The 27,084-nt window shown below is 34.2% G+C and overlaps 3 protein-coding genes across 4 annotated transcripts in view; 2 read left to right on the forward strand and 1 right to left on the reverse strand.

Annotated features, from left to right (window-relative positions):
- Positions 1–823: 823 nt before the first annotated feature.
- Positions 824–5,453, forward strand: LOC108730464 (uncharacterized). Its single transcript, XM_018460188.1, has 9 exons — positions 824–879; positions 1,147–1,862; positions 1,973–2,294; positions 2,391–2,731; positions 2,788–3,013; positions 3,128–3,466; positions 4,360–4,513; positions 4,619–4,782; positions 4,862–5,453. The coding sequence occupies exons 2-9, from the start codon at positions 1,216–1,218 to the stop codon at positions 5,165–5,167; spliced, it is 2,499 nt and encodes an 832-aa protein (XP_018315690.1). The 5' UTR covers positions 824–879; positions 1,147–1,215; the 3' UTR covers positions 5,168–5,453.
- Positions 5,454–6,248: 795 nt separating this feature from the next.
- On the reverse strand, positions 6,249–7,283 carry Sem1 (Suppressor of exocyst mutations 1). 2 transcript variants are annotated; one of them, XM_018460189.1, is made up of 3 exons: positions 7,083–7,283; positions 6,897–6,993; positions 6,249–6,318 (listed from the first exon to the last, which is right to left on the reverse strand). In XM_018460189.1, the coding sequence occupies exons 1-3, from the start codon at positions 7,180–7,182 to the stop codon at positions 6,267–6,269; spliced, it is 249 nt and encodes an 82-aa protein (XP_018315691.1). In that variant the 5' UTR covers positions 7,183–7,283; the 3' UTR covers positions 6,249–6,266. The 2 variants fall into 2 exon arrangements, with proteins under 2 accessions (XP_018315691.1, XP_018315692.1); XM_018460190.1 differs by having other exon boundaries at positions 7,098–7,279.
- A 4,195-nt stretch (positions 7,284–11,478) lies between these two features.
- bark (C-type lectin domain-containing protein bark beetle) overlaps positions 11,479–27,084 on the forward strand; it is a gene marked incomplete at its 5' end in the record, with an annotated part of 33,727 nt that continues 18,121 nt past the window's right edge. Inside the window, 7 exon segments of the mRNA XM_018460141.1 lie at positions 11,479–11,841; positions 20,373–20,542; positions 20,620–20,813; positions 20,945–21,122; positions 24,779–24,948; positions 25,355–25,597; positions 25,651–25,689. Coding sequence (XP_018315643.1) covers positions 11,479–11,841; positions 20,373–20,542; positions 20,620–20,813; positions 20,945–21,122; positions 24,779–24,948; positions 25,355–25,597; positions 25,651–25,689 — 1,357 coding nt within the window.

Below are 27,084 nucleotides of genomic sequence, written 5' to 3' on the forward strand. Positions count from 1 at the left end.
TTCCGCGCTCATGTAATGGCACCCTAAAGACTGTTACTTAACGACTGCTTTTAGGGTGCCGTCACATGTACACGGAATCGGAACGACGGAACGGATTTCTTACTAGAAAATTTGAGATCACTACAATTCCGTTCCGTAAGAAGTTTCTCTACCCGTCCCATGACACCTCAGATGGTTGAATGTGAAATTAAAACAAATATTCAGAAACCTTTTTTTTGGAGATTACAACGATGGACGAAGAAGTAGTGTTAACTGTAATGTTAAAATTATTGCGAAATGCAAGAAATATGCCAAGTTGGCGTGCTATTCTGATATTTAAGAGAGTACGAAAATTATATTTCGCTTATAATATTTTATTACAAAATAAAAAATATACAAGAAAACGAAAATTTTGGGTACGGCCAATGTTTACACAAAGAATGAGACATCTTCAAGGCGTACATCTTCCGTTGTACCGTTCCGGCCATAGTTCCGATGGTTCCGATACAGCAGAGAAACTTCTTACGGAACAAAATGCTAGTGAACTTATTTCTAGTAAGAAATCCGTTCCGTCGTTCCGATTCCGTGTACATGTAACGGCACCCTTATTCTAGTGCCTTGAGGGCAAATTTTAAGGGCGTCCCCTTCCATCGTTGCTCCGCTGAAGCTCGCGTGGTGGGGAAGGCGTCAGGTACGGTCCTGGCGGTCTAATGTACTACGCCAATTTACAGGAAGCGAAAAGTTCGTTGTCTTTCTTTGGGTGGTTTTGGACAAAATTTTAACAATGCCGCAGACGTGACATTAGCTCGACTCTGATTGGACTCCAACGCTTGCGACACGCTTGCGACGCTGCGATGCGATCAATGTAGAATCAGCTTGAAGTGGAAAAGCACGTATGTGGTATGTTTTTCAAAATTATCGGTAATTATTGATATAAATAATTAAGTTGATAAGTAATAGTTGAAAGATATTTGAAAGGCTCAACCTTGGTAAATGTATTTTTTAGAATTTTTCATATAATGTTTTAGATTTTTTTCATAAATTCTGAATTTTTCATAATTCTACTAGTTCTTCGAAAGTAAGCATGTACCTCTTAATTATATAATCTGATTTTATATGGTATAACACCATTAGCTGAAAATAAATATATCTCTTTCCTTTCGGCAGGTTCTGATTACTGTAGCACAAAATGTGACACTTAAGCTATTGTTAATTAAAAGCATTAGAGTGTACAAAATGGAGAAAGTTATACCAATGAGTTGGTTGAACCAAATACTACTAGGTTTTAGTATAGCGGCTGCAATATTATCCTTGATCGTACAAGGGTGGACAGATCTCGCACCTCTGCCAATATACATTTCTGTCTCTTGGGCAGTATTTATTACAATTATATCCGTATGGCTGAGTTGTTGTTTGCTACGTCTCATGCTTAAAGCCAACAGTCCGATACCTTTAAGATTTATAAACAAGTGGATGTACAAAAGGTTAGTGAGTCGGTTAAGTTCAAAATTTTTTGTAAACAAAGATGATAGTATAGAGATCGTTTACAAGAGTCACAGTGAGAACCAAAAGAACTTGAATTCTGCACAAAAAGGTAGTATTAAATGCAATAATGATGCAACATTTGATATCTGTAAGAAGGAGAGCCCTTTGACAAGAAAAAAAAAGCTGAATGTAACAGAAATGACACGAGAGATTAATGCAAAGTGTGTAGAAATTTGGTATAAGAATATAAGTAATGACAGGACATTCCCTGATGAAGCACAGGACTTATTGAGCAAGTTCTTGACCAGGCTTGTTTGGAAAGCCAGTCTGGTAGATAAGATAAAGGTTATTAATAAGTTGGCAAATGTGTTATTGTTGCACTTAAAGGAATATCGTAGGTATGGATATTATCTCAAGATATGGAATTTATCTCAAGAATTATCTTTGCAAATCTAGCAAAGTTAATTACTTATTCATATCAGTACATTATGTATCCATATTTCCACAGAGCATTACGCAGAGTTGAGAAGGGTGCTGCAGCTAGTATAGAGGAAGCGTATAAATATTTACATCCTGGATCTCGCAGTGCGTCGACGTTGGAGCACATGTTGTATCGTTTAGTTACTGTTCTGGCACAAGAGTTTTTACAATGGGAATTAACTAGTTCATTACCGTGCAAACTTTTGTTATCTATTTTAGCAAAGAGACTTTTAATAATAGTTAACACAATAAGCTGCCCGGACAGGTTGATTGAAAATTTGTTAATATTATTGGAAGCTCCATCGAACAAAGTTGATAGTGTCACTGCTCCAGTTAAACAAAATATCAATGTAAATTCTAATAGTAACAACATCGTATAGTAATATATATTATATATATATATATATTATACAATAATGATAACTTACAATAATTTAATCTTTTAGGGTACCATAAGTGTTGCTTTGAATGATGGTATTATATCCGTGACAGCGGCTGTAATCCCGCAGCAGTTGCCAAAATCTGTACCTAAGTCTAGTCCAATTGCAACTAATACAAGTGAAGACAAGAATGCAGTTTTAATAGTAACCCCAGAAAGACCAACTCTATGTTTGGAAGGTCTCTCTACAGAGCACAGAGGTCTGTGGGGAGGAAGCATAACTGACACAGATCTGGAATTAGATGAAGATAAGATATCACCGGTGTACGAAGAGCCGACAGATTTCGCTACGACTATTGCTAGGCTTAGAAATCTGTTGCAACAGAAATCTACAGCAAGCACACCACTGTTAGTAATAATGACATTTAATCTCAAGTACTGCTACATATATCTGTAAATTTCAGACACGTTGAAGAAAAATCCTACGTGATATATGAAGGAAGTCAATTTATGAATTTATCAATTCCTTGGACTGAGTTCCATACTGCAACGGACGGCTCGCAGCAATTGTACTATTGTATACAATTTGACGATATCGAACAACGTGGGGTAGATTTATTTGAAACGACCACTGCTACAGTCAAAAGGCAATACGCTGATTTTGTTCAATTGCATCTCAGTTTAGATGAAGTAAGGTTTTTACAACTAAAAAACATTTTAAAAAGTCATAAAAATAAATTAGTACAAATAAATTCAGAGCTGTAATTTAAATTTAATGATTGTATTATGCTCACAAAATTCCAGATTTCATCATTAACAAGTATCATGTCGGAATTGGTATTGCCTGAGGGTGGCCGGATCGAACTGGAGATGTATTTGAAAACGTTATGTACGCGATTGGCGAACGAATGTCCGCCACAACTACGTCACTTTCTTCGACCTAGTAGCAGCGCGGGCAAGAAAGCCGACGTAGTAGCGCCTCGTTTGGATCGATTTCTAGCCAAGACCGTGACTGGCGTCTTTAATACGTTGAAAACTGTTGTACCAGGATTCGAACTAGATCAAGAAGAAGAAGCTTCCCCTCTACCTACTTTGATGCCCTTGTCTGACATACCCTGGAGATTTGTCGAAGATATAAAATCAGTAATGTAGAACTTGTATATATACTTGTCTTTTTTTTTTTTTTTTTTTTTTTTTTTTTTTTTTTTTTTTTTTATATATATAATTGGGATTAAATATAATTAGGAATTTTAATGTTTTACAACATCCTCAAAAATCAAAATTATTATATTATTATATTAGAATATACAATATTTTATTAAGAGTAACACATGTTATCCTAAAGATAGTTTTCAAATATTTCACCAGGGTTGGCAAGTAACGCGTTACTTGTAACGCCGTTACTTTGTTGATCATTACCTTGTTATAATAACGATTTAGTAATGACATTGTGAATTTTTTATGGCGGTAATGGTAACATCAGAATTAGAAAAGTCATTTGTAACAGGTTTAAAAAGTCATTTGTTACTGAAAAAAATAACTCCTAATTTGTAACGCGTTAGTTTTTCATTATTTGTAACGAGTAACGTTACGCGTAATCACTTATTACTTTTTTTCAGTAAGTAACACGCAATGGTGACAAGTTACTTTTCAAAATGACTCTTCTAACTTAAGCACAATCTTAGTATTTAGTTAGTTAGCATTACCATCATAAAAAAATTGCAACATCATCATCAAATTGTAACGGCAAAGTAACTGAAAAGTAACTGAAAAGTAACTGAAAAGTAATTTGCCAATCCTGTATTTCATCCTGTATCACACACACACACACACACACACACACACACGATACGCATAATTATCCATATGAATGTAGACCAATACGAATATAAAGTTGACATGTATTGGCCACATCGTCTGAAACTAATTTTATCCTTGAAAACTAAATTTGCAACTTATTTCAGTTTGATTTGTATCTTCCAAATTATCTCTTATATATATAACATAAAATATTTCAAAATATCTATTCTTCATAGAAAAGTCTAACGTGTGAACTACAGCAACTGATCGCAGAAAGGACAGAGTATTGTACAGTAGACACAGCTTACGAAGCAGTTGACTCGATGGAAGCCAGTGGAGATTCAGAGTTACTAGATTGCTGGTGGGAGACGATTAATACTTCATATGATGGTAGCTACAATAATATTGCTTTTTTGGTGTATCAAATATGATAAAATAATATAAAATTGTATTTTGTAATCGTAATAATAAAAAATAAATATTATATTTTTTTAGATGAAGTAGACGAGTTAGATTCAAATTTAACATTGACATGTACGGTGATAGATTTGGTTTGTGAACTTCTAGCAGGCATTGCTAGTAACAACACACTACAGCAAGAAGCAGTCGTTAGATGGACTAAATTGCTATTTGGGAACATTTCAGAGCCAATCTTACAGGTGAGATTTTATATTCAAAAGAATATTACATTTCTTTCACAAGTTATGTTATATTTGTTAATTTTATGGTTATTTACAGAAAATAATTCTTTGGTTATTTGACTCTCTGAGCGGCTCTTCGTTAATTTGGGATGCATCACATAATGACACAAGTCAGAACGATACACAGTTGAAAGACAAGTTGTTACATATATTAGAGGAAAAGATATCGTACGATATAAAATTGATATTCGGCGAGGACGATATACACAAAGCTCTGAACTATTTGTTAAGTTCGTATAAAATCAAAAAGATCAACGTAGATTTAAACATGCAAATGTTGGATGCACTAGTATCGGAACTATTGATTTCTTGTAAAACAAATCGTGACGCCACAACAAATTAATTTCGATGTTTATTAAATTCTTTAAATAGAAGATTGTTTGATGATTAGTGAGATTCGCACACTTTTATTCTTTCAACAATGCGTCTGTAGGGGAGTCATTAAGATACTTGTATCAAAATAATTATATAAAAAAAGAATCGATATGTGCCATATGTAAAACATATCGCTCCCATACTTCAAAAGTGACAAAACTTAAAAAAGATGATTTTCGAATATTATAAATGAATTAGATAAACATTATCCTATCAATCATCAAAAATAAACGACCTAATTGTTGTATGTGCACATCGCGATCCAATATGATACTTTAATATTGAACTAACTTAATTTCATTTAAAAAAAAATCGTCAAAATTGTCACAAAGGATAGTATTTTAAAAAATGTGAAATGAAAATGACATTTTCATCGTATTAAAAATATATTCTTTCTGTCCATATTATTTGATTCAATAATTTTCTATCTAGTTGAAAAATAGTTTCTTTCCTTTTCTTAATTTTTTTAAGTTGTGTGACTTATACAAAGTAAGAGCGATATGTTGATCGTTTACGTTTTGTAAAAAAACCCGACGGATTTTTTAAAAACGAAGACTGTACCTGATTATATATTTACAATAAGACATGCCAAGTATTTTTTCCGTTAAGAGAATAATGACTCCTTTCGATTAAACGGTGATGAAACGAGTCGCTCTTAGGAAGGCACTATATGCATTTCTGGATTTACTAAGGCCCCTATTTTGTAATTGTTAAGAACAATGATATTGTTGCATTATCATTGCGCAGCTTTTTTATCATGTACTATGCAACAACAGTGTAACGATATTGTTACCGTCATTAAGAGTTACAGAATAGGGGTCCGAGTGTAGCATTTATATTTAATAGCTAAGTTTTGTACAAAGGAATTGTGTGCTCCCGTAAAACATATGGTGCGTGTTATAAAACCTTTATAAACTACAGCCCTATTATTATATTCCAAAGATTGTGAAGAGTTTTATGTGTACACACACATATACACATACAAGATATAGATATACACACGAGCTTAATATTTAATATATTTATTTTATAAAATAATAAGATCAATATCGTACATTACAAACTAATTAATTTTTCTTGGGTGCATCATTTGTAGCCTTCTGCTTCTCTAGTTGTGCTCTGAAATTTAATTACAATACTAAGTAAATTGTGTACACTTTGCAGTTCCATATAGATTTTAATTAGATGATCTAAAAATATACAAGTTGATGAGAGAAAGGCTCAAAACGCCCTAAAACATCTTATTTTATAGTTATATTTTTTATTAGTATAATATAGTATACATTATATGCTGATATTCATATGCTGTTCTTATTTCAAGACTCTTAAGTAATATCTTAAGATAGCCTTACGATTAGTTTATGATGTCTTGGACTTGAGATAATTTTAAATATAAAAACTGGATATTATGAATATCGGCGATAGAAATTTACATTAATTATACGAGACAAAGGAATGTAAAAATAATGAGCTTTAATACTTTTAGGCAATATTTTCCACTACAAAACAGATTTAAGAAAACCATACCTGGACCACTTCATCCATCTATTTAAAGGTCAAAAGAGGATAATCTTTATTCGTTTAATATATTACATTTAACATTTTTTATTTATCAAGCACTACGTGCCCCCTCTCTCCCTTGTCCTGTATATATGTGAAATTTGTTCAATAAACGGATTTATGGTAAAGCAAAATACCTCAGCTGTTGATTGAAGTCATCTTCAACGTCATCATCGTCCCAATTGTCCTCCCAGACGCTGATATCATCGCTGTCTTCATCCTTTGCGGTCCAATCTAGTTGATAAATTTATTTTAAATTCCAGATCTGATTTTTCAATGTGCTTTTACTGATGAATCAACGATTTCGAGGTTATGTTACATACACGTTAAGAAATTACCTTCCGCGGGAAATTCTTCAAACTCATCGTCTTCCTCGAGCAATCCGAGATCGACTTTCGTCTTATCGTTCTTGTTGTCGGTCATGCTTACGAAATGCTTTTTAAGAGTATCTTGCAAAACTTAAAGATTACGCCCCAGTTTCGGACTGTTTACTCGTTTAGATCAGGGGATTCTGGGTGCTTTTCAATTACAATATCCCTAGACACTTTCGTGCGCACGGTGACACAAGAGGTCTGTTCTTTTTGGGTGAACTTTTGCATCGGTTCATCTTTCTTCCTTTTCTCTCTAGGAGGAAAGAAGAAGAAGAAGAAGAAGAAGAAGAAGAAGAAGAAGAGAGATGAACTGATGCAAAAGTTCACCCAAGAAGAACTGTGTGTAAAATTTTAGGGTAGGTTAACAATGAAATAAGAGGAAAAAAATATTGGAAATGTAATCTTTTACGTATAACTTATAATAGTGACAGATAAGACTCGCAATAAACGCTTCTTTGACTAACTGCAGATAAATCTTACCACAGACTTTTCTCAAAAACGAAATAGTTTAAAATAGTTAAAAAAATTACGATTTTAATGGTACACAAATGGGTCAACGGCCATTCTGAAAAGATATTTACGTGAATAAACTTGCATATAAAAATTTAACTTTGAAAAGTAAACATAATCCCATCTTGTTTTCGTTCGATGAAGATGCAGCTCTTGATTTACTATCGTATGTTCCATATACTATTTCATCAAGATGTAGTTTTAATATTTTATCCAAATTATCCAAAAAGATATTTGTAACCTTTGGGTGGGCTCCGATGGTGAGGCGCACCTCAAATTTTTGCCACTTTCATAGACATGGTATAACTAGACTAATAGCGAATTCGATTGGACGCACTCAGTGCGCACTGGTGCACATTAAAGCCGTCACGTACACGAAATAACGTAAAGATACGTTTATAAATAAACATAGAGATCGATTAAATCGTGAAATACAATTAATACATTTTATTGTACTCTCTATTAGGTAAAATGTTTGCATTTCATTTTTATACTTAAATTAAATTAGTGTATGTACAACGGCTTTAATATGCACCAGTGCGCACCAATAGTTCTTCCAATCGAATTCGCCATAAGTATTCTCCGAAATTCGAGGAGTGAGGGGATAAACCTCAGGTAGAAAAAGACGCACACATGAGGTCCAGATTCGTTCTCTCTCGTGGATGCGCGAAACGAGAGAGAACGCACCTGGGGGGATCACAATAAGTGCCTCCTTTTCTACCCGAGCTTTGCTCCCACTCCTTGAATGCGCAGTCTAAAGATACTATATCTATGGGCACTTTACCAAAGAACCACCTTAAAAAACTTGATTGCTTGAAGAGACATATACGCAACAACGAATGGATATCACGACATACGTTTTGTTGCCGTCGTATTTTCGTCATAATGCTCAAAATGGAATGATTGATCATTCCTTGTTGTTACGTTGCTGTCATCTTGTCTGAGAGTACAGCATAACGTACCGCTATTATTGACCGTTTGTTTTTGAAATTTTGTCAACTGATTGCATAAACAATCATATTGTTGTATTTTTAACGTGTCCTATTCTGATGTCAGCAAATGTATGCCAATTAATATAAGACAAGTTCGTGCAATGCATCAGTTTGTTCAATATGCTAAATCACGCTTGGTTATCCTGGCTCCCACTTTCCCACTAAACACCAACTACACAGTAATTAACATAATATCAATGTCATAATTTCACACTTTAACCGCAATGTAAAGTAGGTATGTACAATTTAACATTGCTACGTATGTACAACGTGTGTTATATTTATATTATTGAATATGAATCAATAACATGGCTGTTATGTTACTTTTAGTTAATGTTTACTGGGTATCCGTCTTCGAGCTCAGTTTTCGTTGGAGTCTTTTTAATCTTTAAAAGAGAGAGAGAGAGAGAGAGAGAGAGAGAGAGAGAGAGAGTTAATTATTTGAAAACTACAAGTGTCAGGATTAAGGAACCGATCCAAGTCCAAAGTCGGTCGAGAGGTCTACAAGCAAGGAGACCTAGCACGACACCGAGCTGGGAGGAGGGACTCACCTGTTTCACAACCTGTGTGACGTATATGCTCGGGTGCGTCACGTGACCTGCTCTACGTCGCGGGTCGCGGCTGTAGTAGGTGTAGCGTAGCGTCGTCAACGCGCTACCAGTGAGTGCACCATGGCGGTAGTAGCCGCAGTGCCTCTGTCAGGCTCTGTGACGGGACGGTGACGGGAGTTGCGCAAGGGAGTGACCGCGACGAAAAGTGCGCGTATACGCAAACATAAAATACACAGTGTAATCAAAACCGCGCCCACGATTCGAGGGAGCTCCAGATGGGAGAGGGATCTGGAGTATCTGTGATCGACGATCGACAAAGGCGTCAGATCGCCGCGATCGAGAGGCTGCTTTAGCGAATCCGCGAGACTAAACGAATAATTGACGGATCGGCGTCATCGATGACTCAAGGAGATCAACGCGAGTCCACATCGAGATCGAGTGGACACGTCGATTTGATTTTGACTTGGAATTGAAAAGAAAAAAAAAAAAAGTATTGAAAAGGGAACGACAGAGAAGTCGAACGGGCGCGTACGCAAGGTAAACGCGGAGGAACGGTCGCGCTCGCGCGATTTACGCGAAAACGAGAGGAATCGTCAAGCGGAGCACGGAGTAACGGCTGCGTTACGCGTACAATACGTTGCCGTCGCCGTCGTTGGCGTGGTCCCTCGCGTTTAAACGAGCGGGGGTTAACGCTCGAATTTGAAATCGCTCGAATTCGAACGACGCGTACCCCGCGACGTTTTTTGAGTAGCATCGTTAAGTGTCGCCGAAGCGGTTTGCGCATCGCGTCCCTCGTTACGCGTCGCATCGCTTCGCTTCGCTTCGCTTCGATTCGATTCGTGCGACATACACACGTGCATGAAGGGCGAGATGTTGATGAAAGGTTGTATGCGGTGAGCAAATGGTGAATGGTCAGGCTGCGACGAGAATTTGAACGAGCAGCCAACGTTGCCGGATCGATGCGATCGAGGATCGTTACAAAGAATACAAAGCCCCTGCGAGGAATTCGAGAATTTAATATTGCGTCTTTTGAGTTAGAAGAAGTGTTATACGAGAGAGATTCACTATTATCATTCAAATTTTCCTCGATGAAGAATACGTATTTCGATCAAAAGAATTTATAATCTTTGTGTTACAATCGATCAAAGGGGAAAAAGATTAAGCTTTAAAGATAATCATAAATGATAAAATCTTATGATTTATTTAATTTTTGAGAAACTAAACTACATTTTTGAGAAAGATTAGCACAAAATATACTATTAGAAATAAAAAAGAATTATTGGAAAGCGAGATCGAATCAGACTTTTACGAAGGAGAAATCGAAATTTACCGAACTACGTTTGCTAAGTTTAAAAACTTGATTTAGTATATTATTTTATAATATTTTTAGGACATTTTTAGATCTCTTTTTTTCTTTATCACAATAAAGCGACAATGCTAGCTCATTAATTTTCGATTTATTATCTTTCCCGTTCTTTATTTGATAATAATAATAATAATAATAATAATAATAATAATGATAATCTTTATTGCTACTGTACAATACTACTGAGATGTAAAAGGAATAAAAAGAAAAAGATGAAATAAATAATGCAAGAGATAATGTGGTATAAGCAATCTTTCTTCTAAGAACTTATTATATCATGCAATGTTTACTGTCAGACGTCGCAAGTTTCGAGAAGCGTTTCGATAGTTGTCGTTAAAGTTCTCCAGAAACGATCTGCCGGATAGTCACGATGATGCACCAAAAAGAACAATAAACGTCTCTCGAAAAGGATAATTGTCGCCCGAAGCTCGCTTCGGTCAGTGAAAGTATCGGATGTTGCGCGGCATGAAGAGGAAAGACGTTCTGACTCACATATGAATCCGATCGACGAATGACGCGTGAATCGCTCGGCGATAAGCGGATGATTCTCGCGAAGCTACGGCCTCATCAACGCGAATGCATCTCGGTTTATGTGTTTGCGTAATGCTTAACTAGTATACGCACTCACCTTGAAAATCGTAAACTAATGTATCGAGAAATCGCGTGGAGACCACTCGTGGAGTTTCTTACGAAAATGTCAATTACACTAATCGTCAATTCTTTTTGGACGTTTCACCTCTCAAAAGTGACGTTCCCGTTTTAGATTTAATAATAAATCGAGAACTATATACCAATACAGTGGATGGATTCTAACTCTGAGTTCAATGAGAGAGTTCAATGTTTCATTGAATTCTAGCTGAATGAATTTCCGTTAAACTGGAAAACCAAACTTCTTTTATTCTAATCAGGGAGAAAGAAGAAGAAAGTAATTTAAATTGTCTGATATCAAAAGCGTATACCGAAGAATGCAACGATTGTGGATTTCGCTGTCGATCCTGGCCGTTCTGGCTGGAACTCTCCCAGATGACAGATTCGACCAAACCTCAATTTATTACACAATACCGATAAACGAGAGCGAAGCAAACGGCAGCTGGAATAATGGCGGTCTTTTCGAGGAGCACGGTGGCCGCATCATTCGAGATCAAAAAGTGTTTGAGAAATCGAAGAGCCCTTACTTGCTGCGAGAGGATTTGTTTATCGAAAAGGACGCCAAACTCATTATAGAATCCGGCGTGGAGATTCGTTTCAGTCCAATGATCGGCATCACTGTCCGCGGTATCATAATTGCCAAGGTAATAATCCGTAAAAATTGCAATAGAGATTTCTGAAAGGTTGAATGAACGCCCTCCTGGAGAAAGTCCGGCTTTGTTCTCGAGACGAGAACAAAGCAGAACAAAGACGATCGTTCGTCAAGATCTTTAAACCACATCGCTGATGTCAAACATGTTTTTCTTGACGCAAGCGTAGTACAATATTTAGAGTCTCGTTGTCTAGTTGATAGAGATTCCGCCATTAAGATAACACTTTTGGAAATGCCCTATATTTAAATAAATTTTCGAAATATCTGTAGATAGAAAGTGTGAAGAAGATTCCAAGCAGAACTGGTAAGGATAACGTTAAAATGATATTGACTGTATTCAGTAGAAGAAGCAGTTTTACAACTATGTGTCGTAAGATTTTTTAATATATATACATTTAGATTCCTTGGTAAAAAAAAAAGTTGATAGAGAACGATAGAAAAATCCTATCGTTTTGAATACGGAGTTTGGTTCGTGAATTCACTAATTTGAATCAGATCTTATAAGAACCTTGTACAAATCCTATAGAATTCGATAAAATACAATAGGATTCATATCCGATCGATGCTCGCGAGGTCGACGATAGAAAATGATATAAACTTATAGAAAATGATACAAATTGATAAAAATCCTATCGTTCTCAATCGTTCTCTATCAACTTTTTTTTATCAGGGAATTCTTTCATAGATTTTTAGAGTCAGTAAGGAACTAAGAGCAAGAACTGATCAATAAAAAATCTTGCAGTTGTAAAGCTATTTTTTCTGCTAAACGTAATTAACCATTAAAATGAATTGTGACTAATCGAAAAGTGACTTTTAATATAATATTGTAATTTTGGAGTCATTTTGAGATCATTTTAATATCATTATAATATTTTGTTCTGCTTGGAATGCAGTAGCAAATTTTTCAGAAAATGCACCTTTTTTACTCGGAAAAGTTGCAATTCCTTGAAAAATTCTGCTGCTGATGAATAACTCGTATTTCCTTAATGTCTTATCGTATACATATTGTCATGTATGCTCCAGATGAATTCTGATAAATATCGTGTGAGTGGTCCTCTTGTTCTTCTTAATAAGTCCCCCTGTTTTTTTGATTTTCTGACCTACTATGAAGTCACAGTATGCCATGTGATAAATTTGCATATATCCTCCTCGGGGAGAAGAGGACACGCTTTGTATAAAAATTATGAATAGTATCCCTTGTATATGAAGTTCATCTTTTCGGGCCAGGTCTTTACGTATTTTTAATCATACCTAACCTAACTTAATCAGGATAGTAATATCAGCTAGTGTAATATTGCCCCTTAAGCAGAAACTTGCTAGCATTTAGCTTGTAGTTTCACAGATAGAGCGATGTTCTCCATATTTAATACGGAAAAACCGCATATATATGGATCACAGGTGGAATCGAACTCGAATCCTCAGATCGCGAGTCAACTATCCGGGCAAGGTGGTCGGGTCCTCACTCGGTCCGCGGACTCATAATCTGCGAATTCGATTCCATTCGCGCCTCACATACGCGGTTTCCCGCGTAGTTGACTACTCTATTTGTGTTATACTTAAAGAGCTTGCTGATCTATCTGTGTGATAAGTTAGGCCGTTACGAATTATACAAAAGGGATCTATTTGAGTATTTACTTTGAACTGATACTATAATGTAATTATAAGTTTTGAACAAGCGAAGCCTCTGCTCCCGAGGAGATTATTGCTGAATCCTTGATTCTTCTTTGTTGCATGGTACATTAGCTAGGTCTGTTTTCTGTGGCTGAACTAGTGTACACTTTTGGAACTTAAAGTAAGATAGGTGATTCTTCGCAATGAGACCATGTGATTCTTTGCAATGGGTCGGAAATCAAAAGAGAAGCTTTAAGAAGAGGAAGAAGAAGAAGACCACCCAAAGTACCCGTAGCCACTCGTGCCACCGTGTGAATAGCTCGTTCCCTGTGAAGCTCAGTATCGTCATAGTCATATAACGTTGAGGTCCACGAGCACTAGATTTTCCAACCGTTACTTTTGTTTGCTAATGATGCTCCGTTGAAGTTGTGTAGAGTACTCTCGGAAGGAGTACGTTTTCGCACAGCGGATCATTCTCGAGCGAATGTCTTTTATTGTGCTTCTAAAGAGTTTTATTAAATTATGTGATTCTTTTAGATTCGATTGTACGATAATGTTACTTTGACTCTAAACGAAACTTATAAAACTCTTTCTCTCTCTCTCTCTCTCGGCTTTAAAGAGAAAAAGTAAGAATTTTAAGCTTCGCTTAAAATCAAAGTAACGTGATAGAATCGGGCCTTAGTTATCTAAACTGACAATAAGTACAAGTTTGAAGGATAAAGATAAACTCTGATCCTCATTTTCTATATACAGTTGGAAAATTTGTGTTAAATTTATATAAATTTTCACATTTCACATATGCCAAATGGTCCATTCAAATTTTTGCGTTAATTTAGCATAAAATGAATATATTAGAAAGTATACAAATACATATATTATGTAAAAAATTAATACCATAAGAAATATATAATATTAACACAATTTTTGAAAGCAAATTGTGAAATATTTGTTCAGTAAAATTAACATTCATATGTTAAGGACAGTATTCATAATTATGTCTCCCGTACGTCATAATATTTTCACACAGAATTAAACATGTTACATTTCATGTTTAACATTTTATTAATATATTCATTTATCTTAGAATTTACGCGTTTAAAATACATTATTTTTATGTTATTTGTTCATTTACTCAGAAATTGTATTATTTTAACACTAAAAATAATGTTGAATATCAATTTACAGAATTAAAAATATCAATTAACATAATCACATTATGTGAAATTAATATTAACATTCGAATATGTTAAAAAAATTCAATACAAAGATTTAATGAGGATAGAATTTAACAAGGTCCGGTTTTACACGAATAGAAATGTCTTTTATATGTACATTTGTCGTGTATGTATATTTGTATTAATTTTTTATGATTTTTATTCGCATATTTATATCCGTATTAATTATTCAATAAGAAAGAATCCAAACTATTCCAAAGTATATAAAATAAAATCGCTACAAATATTTTACGACGTATTGGATATACCCAAGTAATAACGCGAACGTGGATAATTATGGATAGTATCTTTAGTTGTGAGAACAATTTCGTTGGGCATGTGTGTGTGTATATACATATGTCTGGACATTTGAATGAACATATGATTCATCGCAGCGTGCAACTGTACACGTGTTACTACAGGCACGCGAGAGAGAAAGATTGTCTTAAAGGCAAATTGCGTTCTCGGAAAACTTCGTAGATTGCATTTCTAGTAAAATTTCGATATTATGCGTAAGAATTTCAAGTCGAAATCCTACGATTGATATTATCAGTAGTAAAACGTTACCTAAGTCTGCCAAAGGCTTGATTATATCGTCATTCACGTTGAGAATCGATAGCGCTGCTGATACCATTAACTGATAATGAGATTGGAGTCATACCAACTTCTTTATCAGTGAGGTTTCATAATCATTTAGGAACGAATAGTGCGAAGTACATGGAATAACGTGATTCATAATTATACACCTCCAATACGCGTTATAACATTTCCACAAAATTAAACACGAAATATAGTATAGCATGCTTGATTTCTTTAATTTTAGTTTCTTTTATTACATGCATAATGCTGTATGTATATAACTAAAATTATTAATTATCATTAATTAATAATTTTGTTTTTTTTTATTCTGGTTTTAATGATCCTTTTTGTACTATATAGATCAAATTAATTACATTATAAATATTATATAAATATTATAGAATTAATTAAATAGGGTATGTATTAATTAAAGGATTGCAAGAATTATAATAATCTCGTGCGTTCTTTTAAATCTCTCAAGATTTCATCTTTGCAAAACGAATCTCCTCGCATATTCGTGATAACCTTATACTCTCGCTCGCTCGCCTGACTTTAATTCGATCATTCTTCCGGTGTGATTATAATCGTCATAACTGTCGAATGTCTCTACTTTGGTTGAGTGCACGTTATGAACTATATATATATATATATATATACCGATGTTTGTTAATTTATCGCTTCTTTTTAACAGCAAGTCGAGTCATCCGCGTAGACTTTCCGGTAAATAGACTTTTACGAGTGGCGATTAAAACCAAAAATAAACATCATTAAGAGACGCTAATAATGAGTTTCACTAGATGTTGTCGAGTAACGAAGTAACGTTGATTGACGTGATAATTGACACAATTTGCAAAACGTGCGGGGGTTTCGGTATTAAATATTTCACTTTTAAATTATCCATTATTTTGAAATCGTTATAATTTATACAATCTGTTGATATTCTAGAGAAAGCTATTTAATATTACAACTTATACGGCTATACTTATATATAAAAATATAAAGCACCCATTTCTCAGAGAGCACAAAGTCATCTAAAAGAGGACTAAATTGTTATAAAGATATCTTTTAGTGAAATATTGTCGACGAAAAGATGACTAAAAGATAACAGATGTCGCACTGCTAGTCATCTTATAGTCTTATCCATATGATAACTAAAAGGTGACTTCTTTGGATATCTTTTAGTCCTCTACAAAACTTCTTTTAGTTTTTATATTTTAGCATATATAACATTTAATAACATCGAATTCCTAAATTGATTTTTACACAAAACGGAATGAAATTGCATGACTGACAATATATCCCATTTCTGGGTCCTGCAATGTTTGCCGTGTCCTGTATGTGCAAGAGCCACTATCTTTCATCATAGTCCCCCCTTTGGAGTACTCGATTTCATAAAAATATTTTATTAGTGTTCATTAGAGAACACGAGTAAAATTTCTCATAATGCTGCACCTTTTATTCTATCTTGTATGATTTTCAAACACGAGAAACTGAACTCCATCACGTCCGTCTGGTGACGATCCCGCGTACCGCTCGCGAATGAGTGATAAAAAGTACCAAAATAACGGAAAGATATCTTTTTCATGTTGTCTTTTCGGCAATACGAAAAGATATCTTTTAGTTGACTTTTTGCTTTGCGAAAATGACAACCATAGAAAAATGACAAACAGATGTCTTTTTTAAATTATCTTTTCGACAAAACTAAAAGATGTCTTATACGACATTTTTTCGTCTTGCTCAAAAGACGCAACTTAAGAAAGATCTCTTTCCGTTATCTTAGTATTTTGTGTTGTCTGGGTTATTACATTTTTTTTGGAAAAAGTAACAGTAAGGGTAATAAAAGCCAAAGAAGGACTAACAAAATATTAAAATTGTTACAAAAATAAATATTATTTTTCAATAAAGTTTTCTTATTTATTTTTCGTTAATGAAATAAAGAGCATTATGCCTTACTCCAAGACACCTATCATGGAAAAAGTCGGAATGGATTCCAATCGGAATTAAGCCCACACAGTTTTAATCTATCAGAAATTGGATACACCGGAATACACAGTTTCTGATAGGTTGAAACTATGTTATTCCTATCGCTATCGCTATTCCCTCGCATTGTGTCTTGGGCTTTATTCAATTATTCCCTAGATTTCTATTGTGTTTTCTAAGGAAAACGGAATAATTCCAATCGGAATTCATTCCGACATGTTCCATGACAGGTACCCAGTCCAGTAAACGTAATCGTAAAAGAATGCAAAGTGACAGATGGAATGCATGACAGGAAAGGGATCCTTTCGCGCGCGGAACGGAGGATACCGTTTAACCGGAAACATCATGGACACGCAAGCGTCGTTGCTTTTATTGTTGCGTTATTGGTGCGGTCGGTATCGGCAAAATAACACTCATACCTACGCGTTAATACTTCTAACAAGTGTTATTAGGTGTTATCTAGTTGCTATTTTAATTACGGTTTGCGTATGTAGCAATTTTAAAGGGGGCACGCGCATTCAATCATTCTACAGATACAACACGTCGCATCGTGAACATATACTTTAAATCATTAAAAGGCTAAATTTCTAAGACATGAAACACGGTATTTAAGTAATTGATTAGTAACGGGAGAAAAATGTTGAAACGGGTGAATCATCAGAATTTCCATAATAGGAAATAAATAATCTCTTTAATCGGAAAATGAGAGCTTATGAGATGCTGTGTGTGCAATGTATTTTCTAAAAATGAAAAGAACAGGTTTCTTTTATTTCAGAGTAAAAATCTGAGTAAAAAACTAGGTTTTACGATAAAAAAAATCCTTTTTCATTAAAAAGAGGATATAGAAATTATTTTTTTTATATTCATTGCTCAATAACTACGTCATTTCGGTATTATTTAATGTTTTTTACCTTTAAATTTTAAAGGTGTAGAAAAGATACATAAAGATAAAAAACATTAAATAATGGAATTGTCCCAAAGATTACGGATAAACGTCTTTAGAACACATCTTTGGATTATCGATTTCCATGTCCTGTGAATGAATGTGGGACATAGTGAGGTGCTCTCTCATTTAATAGTTCATAGAATATCTTCAGGACGTCTCTGTGCTATTAGGGTAAGCACCGCAATAACGCAAAGACATTTCCATATTGATATTTAAAGTTTAAATAAGTATTTTTAATAATTATATCTTTAAAATATCTTAAACTTTTATTTTAAAAACGAATCAGAATTTTGGCCAGAAATATCTGAAAATCTTACACTGTGCGTCGATCAAATTGAGTGTTTAGTAAAAACCATATGTGAATATGCAACTGCAGTCATCAGTTTTATAAATTGTATGCCAATTTGATTTGTCAGTTAATATATTTGCAGAGAGAGAGAGAGAGAGAGAGAGAGAGAGAGAGAGAGAGAGAGAGAGAGAGAGATAAGAGAGGATCGGTAATTAATTCTAATGAGCTGATTCCACTGACAATCTGTCACTTAGGAAACTATTGAAGATTGCTGAACGCTATCGCTAATAGAGAAAACATTTTGTTACACTTAAAGGCGAGCGAACAGTTGTTCTAATCTCTGTAAACGGACACTTCTTGTCTGCACTATTTCCGCCGGCCGGTGTTAGTCGTCGAGGGGTCTGCAGAAAGTGCTAATCGGATAATTAAAAACGGGATGCGAACAACGCGTGCATCGTATGGCCGAGTGATTCAGCAGCGGCACCGCCTCTAATGCTCTAAGCGATGCGTTTCAGGTCACGCGTTAACTGGCGGTTCTTGCCCCCGCGCGATTGACCCACGACCTCGGTAATCCTCTTATAGACTCGACGTAGTGTCGGGACCTTCGGGCACCGCTCTTGGCACGGATCAAGCGGTGTAGCTGAAATTTTTCAGTCTTTAACATTTGGACTGCCAAATTGATTTCAACATTCAGCTTGATATATCTAGCTTGATAAATTATTTTAATACTTTATTGTTTTCTCTGTCTTAACATAATTCAAGTATACTATTTCTTTAATAAAGTATAGTAAAATTATTTTTAATCGAGTAAATAAACGTTACTCACAAACGGATGACAGAGCCTTAGCGAAAATTTACATGCAAATGTGGCAATCAAAGTATTAACGTGAGAGTCTCCTATGCTGTAAAGAAACATATAGAAGTAAAAATTAAATCGAACAAAAGTAATTCGCAGTTTGTAACATTGGAGCACCTGTAATCTCCATATTATTATATTATTTTTTGAATTATAGGATTCCTTTCTCCCATTTTATTCCCGGTATACTTAATATAGGTATAGCGACTAAATAAAGCGATAAAACTGAAAACTAAACTTTGAGATTGAAAGTAAAGAAGTGTATTATTTTTTTTTTTTTATTTCGATCAATGATCCTTTTTACAAGAATATCTCGTTTTAACACATCTTTAATTTACAAATATTAAGATTGTTGCGATACGATGATACACACTTTTAAACTATTGTTTCCATCGTCCACATAAAATGAACGAGTTTTTTAATTCATCGATTGATCAATCGCATTGTGCGCAAATATAATTTTCTTCCGTAAAAGCTGCATTTGTGCATAATACGATTGATAAATCGATGAATTAAAAAAACTCGTTCAGTATTGCCAAATCTTGGAAGTCGAAACAATTTTTTAAGGATCGTTGTGTACAACACAGAAGTTGAGACTCTGTCGTGTCTTCACAACGATTACCATTAACAAAAAATTGAAATGTTTAAGGAACACTCCGCGTAACAACCATATTTAAAAAAAATCTTTAGGTTTAAATAGACTGATAACGTATGTTGCGAATTCAGATGGAAACATTTATGATTAATCACGATATAACGCTAACATCTGATAGATACGCTTTTTCGTTTCTATGTTAATATCTTGACAATTATAATTTGTAATTTTCTATTAAATTATACATCAAATTTTAGTTACATGACATGCTAAAGTGTCTAATCTTGGCCGTAACGTTTATGGTTTAAATTTATATTGTTAAAGAATTTAAATATATTACGATTTTACACTAATTAGAGACAAGCCTGCATGTGGTTATATTCTCCTTTAATCACTGTTTGTATTATAAGATTGTGTTTAATATTTCCTAACGATATTTAATTCTGTTAAAAGGGCGAAGCACACGCGCCGATCTTGCTGACCGCAGCGGAAGTGGTAACGCAGGTTCCGTCTCTTCGAACATCGCCCACGATACGCCTTGTTGACGGACCGAGTCCGCTAGCGGGAAGACTGCAGCTTTTTCATAAAGGTGGCTGGCGTTCCGTCTGCACAAACTCGCGAAAGTACGTACGCAACTATAATATAACCGACAATAATGGAGATACTGGTGCAGATATCTTATATGCGAATCTTATTGCAGTTGGACCCGCGCAGACCTAGAGATAGCATGCCGGCAGCTCGGTTATCAGGGCGGACAATGGTGGTCATGGATCGACAGACAATGGCCCTCCAAGCCGCGTCTTCTTTATGAGGAACCAGGCTGTCGTGGCACCGAGCCCTCGCTAACGACTTGCGAACATTGGTCGAAGAGAGAATTGGGTGCCGGTGTTTGCGGTAAGTGTCTGAAGATATCTCTCTCTCTCTCTCCCCCCTCCCTCCCTCCCCCCTCCTCTCTCTGATATTTCGAAGTTGGAATTTTATATGTAAAAATTATGATAGTTGCATATTTTGACAACGTCTTATAGATTATCATCCTGATCTGGGCATTTCTTGCCTGCCTCGCCACGATGGTGCGAGCAAGGCGATCAAACATTGGCGGGGGATACGATTCGAGGATGCGGTGTACGATAAACAGAAACTCATTCAACAAAACACACTTTACGTGCATCAATCATTGTCCATTCTACGGAACACGGTGATCGAGTGAGTATCTTTAAGAAGATATCGATCAATTGTTACTAATATTTTTGTTCCGTAGTAAAAAGCTTTGTAAAATTCGTTGATATTTCGCTAAAAATTTTACTAAAAATTATTCCACGATTTAAAACGCTTCAGCAAAATTTAATTGAATTTAAAAGCAAAATTGCATATTTTTTTATACAGCAAGCACAAGGATGCTTAAATTAGATTTTACCATTCTTTTTGAACAAAATTATAATATTATCAAAGAATATATTTGATTTACTCTCTTCTTCGAGCCCAATTTTTGAGACTGATACCTTTAAGGAATCATTTCATTGAAACATGGGTGAAAAATTTCATAATGCTGTTCCTGTTCTATGTAATATTTTAATTACGAGAAACAGAACTCTGCCATGTCCATCTGGCGACGATGCCACGTACATACTGCTGGTAAATTGCAACCTATTATTACAGAAATTTCAGCAAATTTTCGAAAAATTTTCAGTAAATTTTTCAAAAAAATTTTTAAAGAAATTGTAATAAGTTTTTAGCCAATTTTCATCAGTTTAATAAATAAACAAGGAAAGGGCCATGAGCCAAACCAGATGTTTAATATTAGAGGAAAGGCCCCCTGTTATGAGATAGGCGTCTAATATGAGATAGCGGCGTCTCTGTTAAACTAATAAACGCTATCTATTGGTTCCACCATGAATTTATTGCTCTTAGATTGAAAACTATTTAGTAGAAAATTCATTATTAGATCATGCCTATAGTCAGGGATGGGCAGTATTTGAAGTACATATATTTAAAATACGTATTTAAATACATTTTTGTATTTTGTATTTCGTATTTAAATACTTTTTCTGAAAGTATTTTGTATTTTGCATTTAAATACTTTTTTTTAGTATTTTGTATTTTAAATTTGTAAATACTATTAAATACATTTATAATAAATTATGTAAAAATTTTTTTGATGAAAGTTAAAATCGTACCATTGTTGACTCAACCTAAAGTGCGTTCCATTTCACACATGATGTGCATAATGCATCATTTATCCTTGTTTACATTTGGTAAACAACAAGGACAAATGATACATCATGCACATCATGCGTGAACCAGAACGCATATCTAGCGTTGTGTGTCAGCATTATTTTCTTATTAAGGCTCAGTTTCACAACTTACGGTTGGTTAACTCTTAATCGTGGTTCAACTTATTCATTATTTCTTTCCAATTCTAGAATTGAAAAGAGATAATGAATATCTTAAACCTCGGTTAAGAATTAACTGTGAGTTGTGAAACTGGGCCTAAGGCTCTTTTTCGCCAACGTATAGGTCAATAAATGATTTTTCACAGGAGTATAATTCTGTTCATTGTTATAATTATAAGTTATAAAACACCTCTGGTACTCGTACTACAAACTTCATATTTTTACTTTTAAAAATATATCCAATAGATTTTTTATAAATTCAAATGGTTAAAGGTACAAACCGGTCAAAGGAACACCATGTTCCCCTATTTATAAATAAAAAATGTATTGCTTTCTAAAATATTTTTCCAAATTTCTAAGTTTCCTTCATAAAATCTAAATATTATAATAACAAAAATAAATAAAATTCATTTTTTTTACGTAAAATCATCAAAGTGCCGGTTATAGTTAAGGGATAACGATTGCTTATTGGAGCTTTCTTTTTCAGTTTATGTTTTGTTTGAATGAATATGAATACTCGTTAAATATTCATAGTTTTTTTGTGAATAAATATTTTTTATAAACCCAAAATTTTGAATGAATATATGATTACATTTTTTTTATGTGAAAATTTTGAATAAATACAATTTGGAGCTCAATTACAAATTTTTGTATTCATCGAGCATACTAATTAATCCAGGACATGATCCCGAGCAACATTCAAGAGGTTTTAGTCGTCGGTAGGACACCTTGCGTAATGCTAATACCGGCAGTACTGTAACTTTCGAGCCTTCATAATTCGAAAAGTACTCAATGAAAAATAACTTTATTACAGTGTTTTGGAAAGCTCTTGAGATAAGCTATAAGAAAATGTAATGAAAAATAGGGGGTTCCATTTAAGAAATTAAGTGACCTTTATGTGACCTTCAAACAATTATTCAAGGTCAAATTAATGACACCATCTTATGTCCCCTTCGAAATCATACGACTTTTGTCTGAAACATTTTTTCGTATCTTCCATATATTTCTGGGGCAGATATTTGCCTGGGGGCAATTAAAATGAAACACACGTATAATATTCCCTATACGCATTAATTCTTTCTCACGCGATTTTTTAACATATCATTCGCAGTTCTTCTTAAGTGATGGAATGGATCGGTGGCTAGTAATTCAAATCAATGGTCAATATAAGTAAAATATAGGCAGATTTTTTTAACAGTGTGAACCAAGTCGTGTGAATAAATATTCCTCCTTCTTTTTTTTTTTAATTGACTGCTATGAGCCATACTGTTACAACTAGTCTAGAGACTATCCAGTAACTTCTTTTGCTAATTTTTTTTTTGCAGTTTTTTTTTGGCAGGTAACCATTCAGCAATGGTTTCTGCACTCGTACTGCCCACAGTCTCTATTGTGGTATGATAACGGTCTTGTGTTTTATTTTACCATGAGGCTTAGTCCTCTTCAGTCTTCGTGTCTCCTTACTATGATCAGGGAGTTGTGTTATCTCGCAATTTTCGTAGTTATTTAAGCGTTAATTATGCTTTTGTGCATATTTACGAATCTCGTCAACGATTCGATATATTCCACTCCAAGGTCCCTATGGATGTCGTCATTTCTCACGTACCACGGTGCGTTGACAATGCCACGTAGTACCTTATTTTAGAAGCTTTGTATTACTTTTATATTGGTTTTCTTCGTACAGCCCCAGAGCTGTATGCCATAAGACCATATTGGCTTCAGTACCTGTTTGTAAAGGAAAGTTTTATTATACAGAGTTAGTTCTGAATATCTATCAATATATTTTGCTATATTTGATGTAATAAATATTCCTGATAAATTAATAAGCAAGTTTTAATAATAAAATTGAATTTATAGTCATGCTATTAAGCTCTAACTATTGCTAATCTAAAATTCTGGTTTAATTATAAAAAAAATTTAAACAATTGAAGCTAAACACCTGAAAAGGCCGTCCATTGTTATATAAAATTATATATGTTGTAACAATTATGTAATTTGATCTTTTTGATAATTTTGCTGATGAGAACTCACAATCAGAGCCGTTAGAATGATGTACTTGCAATGTAAGATAACGTTACAATGATACATGTAAGGAGTATTGAGGAGATAGGAACATTAGGAAGAGAGGATAACGACTGAAGGATGGGAAGATATGTATTTGATAGCGATGTTCATCAGTTTAGCTGAAAATTATTTTCAACGAAATATCAACATATTTTCAGAGAAATTCCGATAAGCTTTCAGAGAAATTTTCGGAAAAGAAACAAAAAATTTCAATTCAATTTCAATGCTTTTCCTGCACAACTTTTACTGAAAAAAATCACTTTCTACAAAATTGTGTCAAAATTTTAATAAATTTTTCTGAAAATTTTGTTGAAATATTATTTTCAAAGAAATTTCAGTAAAATATTTTTCAATCAGGTTCCTAATATATTACACATATATAAAACTATTTTAATTTTTCAAATATAGATATGCTGGAACCGGGAGGGAGTACAATATAACTTCGGCGATTCATGTGGAAGGCGTTCCACCGATAATGGAGTCAATTTCTGTTTTGCATTCTGCCTTTACGGGTATCAACGTCACCACATCGGACGCATCAGTCGTGATAAATAATTGTACTGTGCAATATAACAGAGGTAAGATATATCAATATGTAATAATGCAATCTCATCTCTCTTCTCCTCATCTACTATATTTTAATATTTTATTTACAAATACAGTATAGAACTCTGTTCATCTTGACTTCATTTATACGAACAAATTTGTACACATTGTCAGTTTCAAATATACGAATTCATAACTAAACTCTTAATACCCAAATTAAAGCGCCGAATAAGCTTGATCGCTCAATATCAATTTTCAGCTACTATTATCAGAACTAACGTAGTACTGCTAAAGGGGAAAACTAGTGAATCTCTGTTATCCGAATCATTCGATTATCGAAACTGTTTTGTCTCCCAACATGTTTGGATAAATGAAGTATTCTAGTGTACGATGTTGAATGATATGTTGAATTATTTTATATATGTCGATTTATTTTAGGATATGGGATTTATGTAAATAGCTCATCCGGCATGGCGCATATCAATAACTGTACAGTATCTGAAAACGGAGCGGACGGAATAAAGTATGTGCACGCGGACGAGCGACCAGACGACAAGCTGGAGCGTAACGACGTGTACGATCTATGCACCTTTCCGTCAACGACCAGTCAGACTTTTCCCATCACTATATCAATGCAACAGAATAAATATGCATCCAACGTAAAAGAATGTCCACAAGTGAGTACGATGTTAATCACTATCAAATAAAATATCGTGCTTCGCATAAAAGGAGAGTACAACTTTTTTCATGTTTGGGAATCGTTTTATTTCTACATTTTCTTATGTATTTTAATTTCTTTATAAAAACCGAGAATTATCATACAATAATGACACTCAAGGAAAAGTTACACTCAAGGAAAAGTGCGTGTGTGTGCGTGTGCGTGTAAAATAAATTTAATAAAGAGAGCTTTCCAACAAGCGACACTGTGCGACACAGCGATCATCTCATCCTTGTTTAAATTGGCGAACAACAAGGATGCAACGATTTACCGTGTCACACCGTGCCACTCTTGGTGCGTTTGGGGAGACGCTATTAGCGCTACTTCTGTCATTCTATCTTTGTTGTTTATTAGACGTAAAACAAGGATAGAATGACACAAATAACCCTAACAAATAGCGACTCGAACGCACGCCTTCTGTGTCTCTTGTTGGAATGCTCCCAAAATCCTTATTTACATCTTTACGAAATTGCTGTCAGCTCCCAGCACAGAAATATTTATGATAAATATTTATTATTATTCATTTTTGGAAAAATGTTATATAAATATTTTATACATATTTTATATATTTAAAGTTTTATTCGAAATATTGCTAAAAGATAAACTAAATATTTAATGTAATATGATAAATATAAATAAATATTTCTAATAAGTATTTTTTATTTGAATTATAATTTATAATTACCAAAAGGCTCAAAGAAACTTGCACAAACAGGAATCGCTCGGTAATGACTAATGACCCGACCTTGTATGGTAAGGGTTATAAGTATTTCCATAGCACATTCACTACAAGATTTATAATAAATATTTTATAATATTTTTATAATAAATGTTTATTTATCTACGCAATTTGAGACCACAAAAATATTTACAAGAGATTTAAAATAAGCCTTATAAATATATTTATAAATATTTTGTAAATATTTTATAAATATTGTGTGCTATCTGGGTTATGCTTCGCGGTCCTTTACAAACTCATTCAGAATTGGATCAACAACTCTGTGAATTAGTTTTTAAATGAGTGAAGTATAACTAAAAGTACCTTTTCATGACACTCGACGCTCATTTTTGGCGTCAAAATAAGTGACGTGATAGAAATTGACGAATATCAAGCGTCAATTTTGATCACATGACCTATTTTGATGCTGAAAATGAGCGCCGAGCTTCAGTATGAAAAGGCACCTTAACAGCGATTTCGTAATGATCGATATGTGAATAGTTAAGTTTATTCTTTATTATTTCAATTAATCTTGTACCAATTTTTCCTGAATGTAGCGCTATACTGTGATAATTTTTTATTTCTACGCAAAAAAGCATAAGAAAATGTCGAAATAAAACGATCCCCGAACACCGCGGTTACAAAAAAGTAAAAGTTGTACCCTCTTTTCAATGATAACGCTACAATATTATTAACAAATGACAATAATATTATTCAGAACATCTACACGAC

The sequence above is a fragment of the Mycetomoellerius zeteki genome, unplaced genomic scaffold (assembly GCF_001594055.1).
Source record: "Mycetomoellerius zeteki isolate Tzet28-1 unplaced genomic scaffold, Tzet1.0 scaffold92, whole genome shotgun sequence".
NCBI classification, from domain to species: Eukaryota; Metazoa; Arthropoda; class Insecta; order Hymenoptera; family Formicidae; genus Mycetomoellerius; species Mycetomoellerius zeteki.

Excerpts from the sequence above, each read along its gene's own strand:
- LOC108730464 (XM_018460188.1), top strand. The coding sequence starts at position 1,216 with ATGGAGAAAGTTATACCAATGAGTTGGTTGAACCAAATACTACTAGGT. Across the intron at positions 2,732-2,787 it reads TCTACAGCAAGCACACCACT|ACACGTTGAAGAAAAATCCT; the intron begins GTTAGTAATAAT and ends TGTAAATTTCAG. Across the intron at positions 3,014-3,127 it reads TGCATCTCAGTTTAGATGAA|ATTTCATCATTAACAAGTAT; the intron begins GTAAGGTTTTTA and ends ACAAAATTCCAG.
- Sem1 (XM_018460189.1), bottom strand. The coding sequence starts at position 7,182 with ATGACCGACAACAAGAACGATAAGACGAAAGTCGATCTCGGATTGCTC. Across the intron at positions 6,994-7,082 it reads GGAAGGTAATTTCTTAACGT|ATTGGACCGCAAAGGATGAA; the intron begins GTATGTAACATA and ends TTTATCAACTAG. Across the intron at positions 6,319-6,896 it reads GACTTCAATCAACAGCTGAG|AGCACAACTAGAGAAGCAGA; the intron begins GTATTTTGCTTT and ends ATTAAATTTCAG.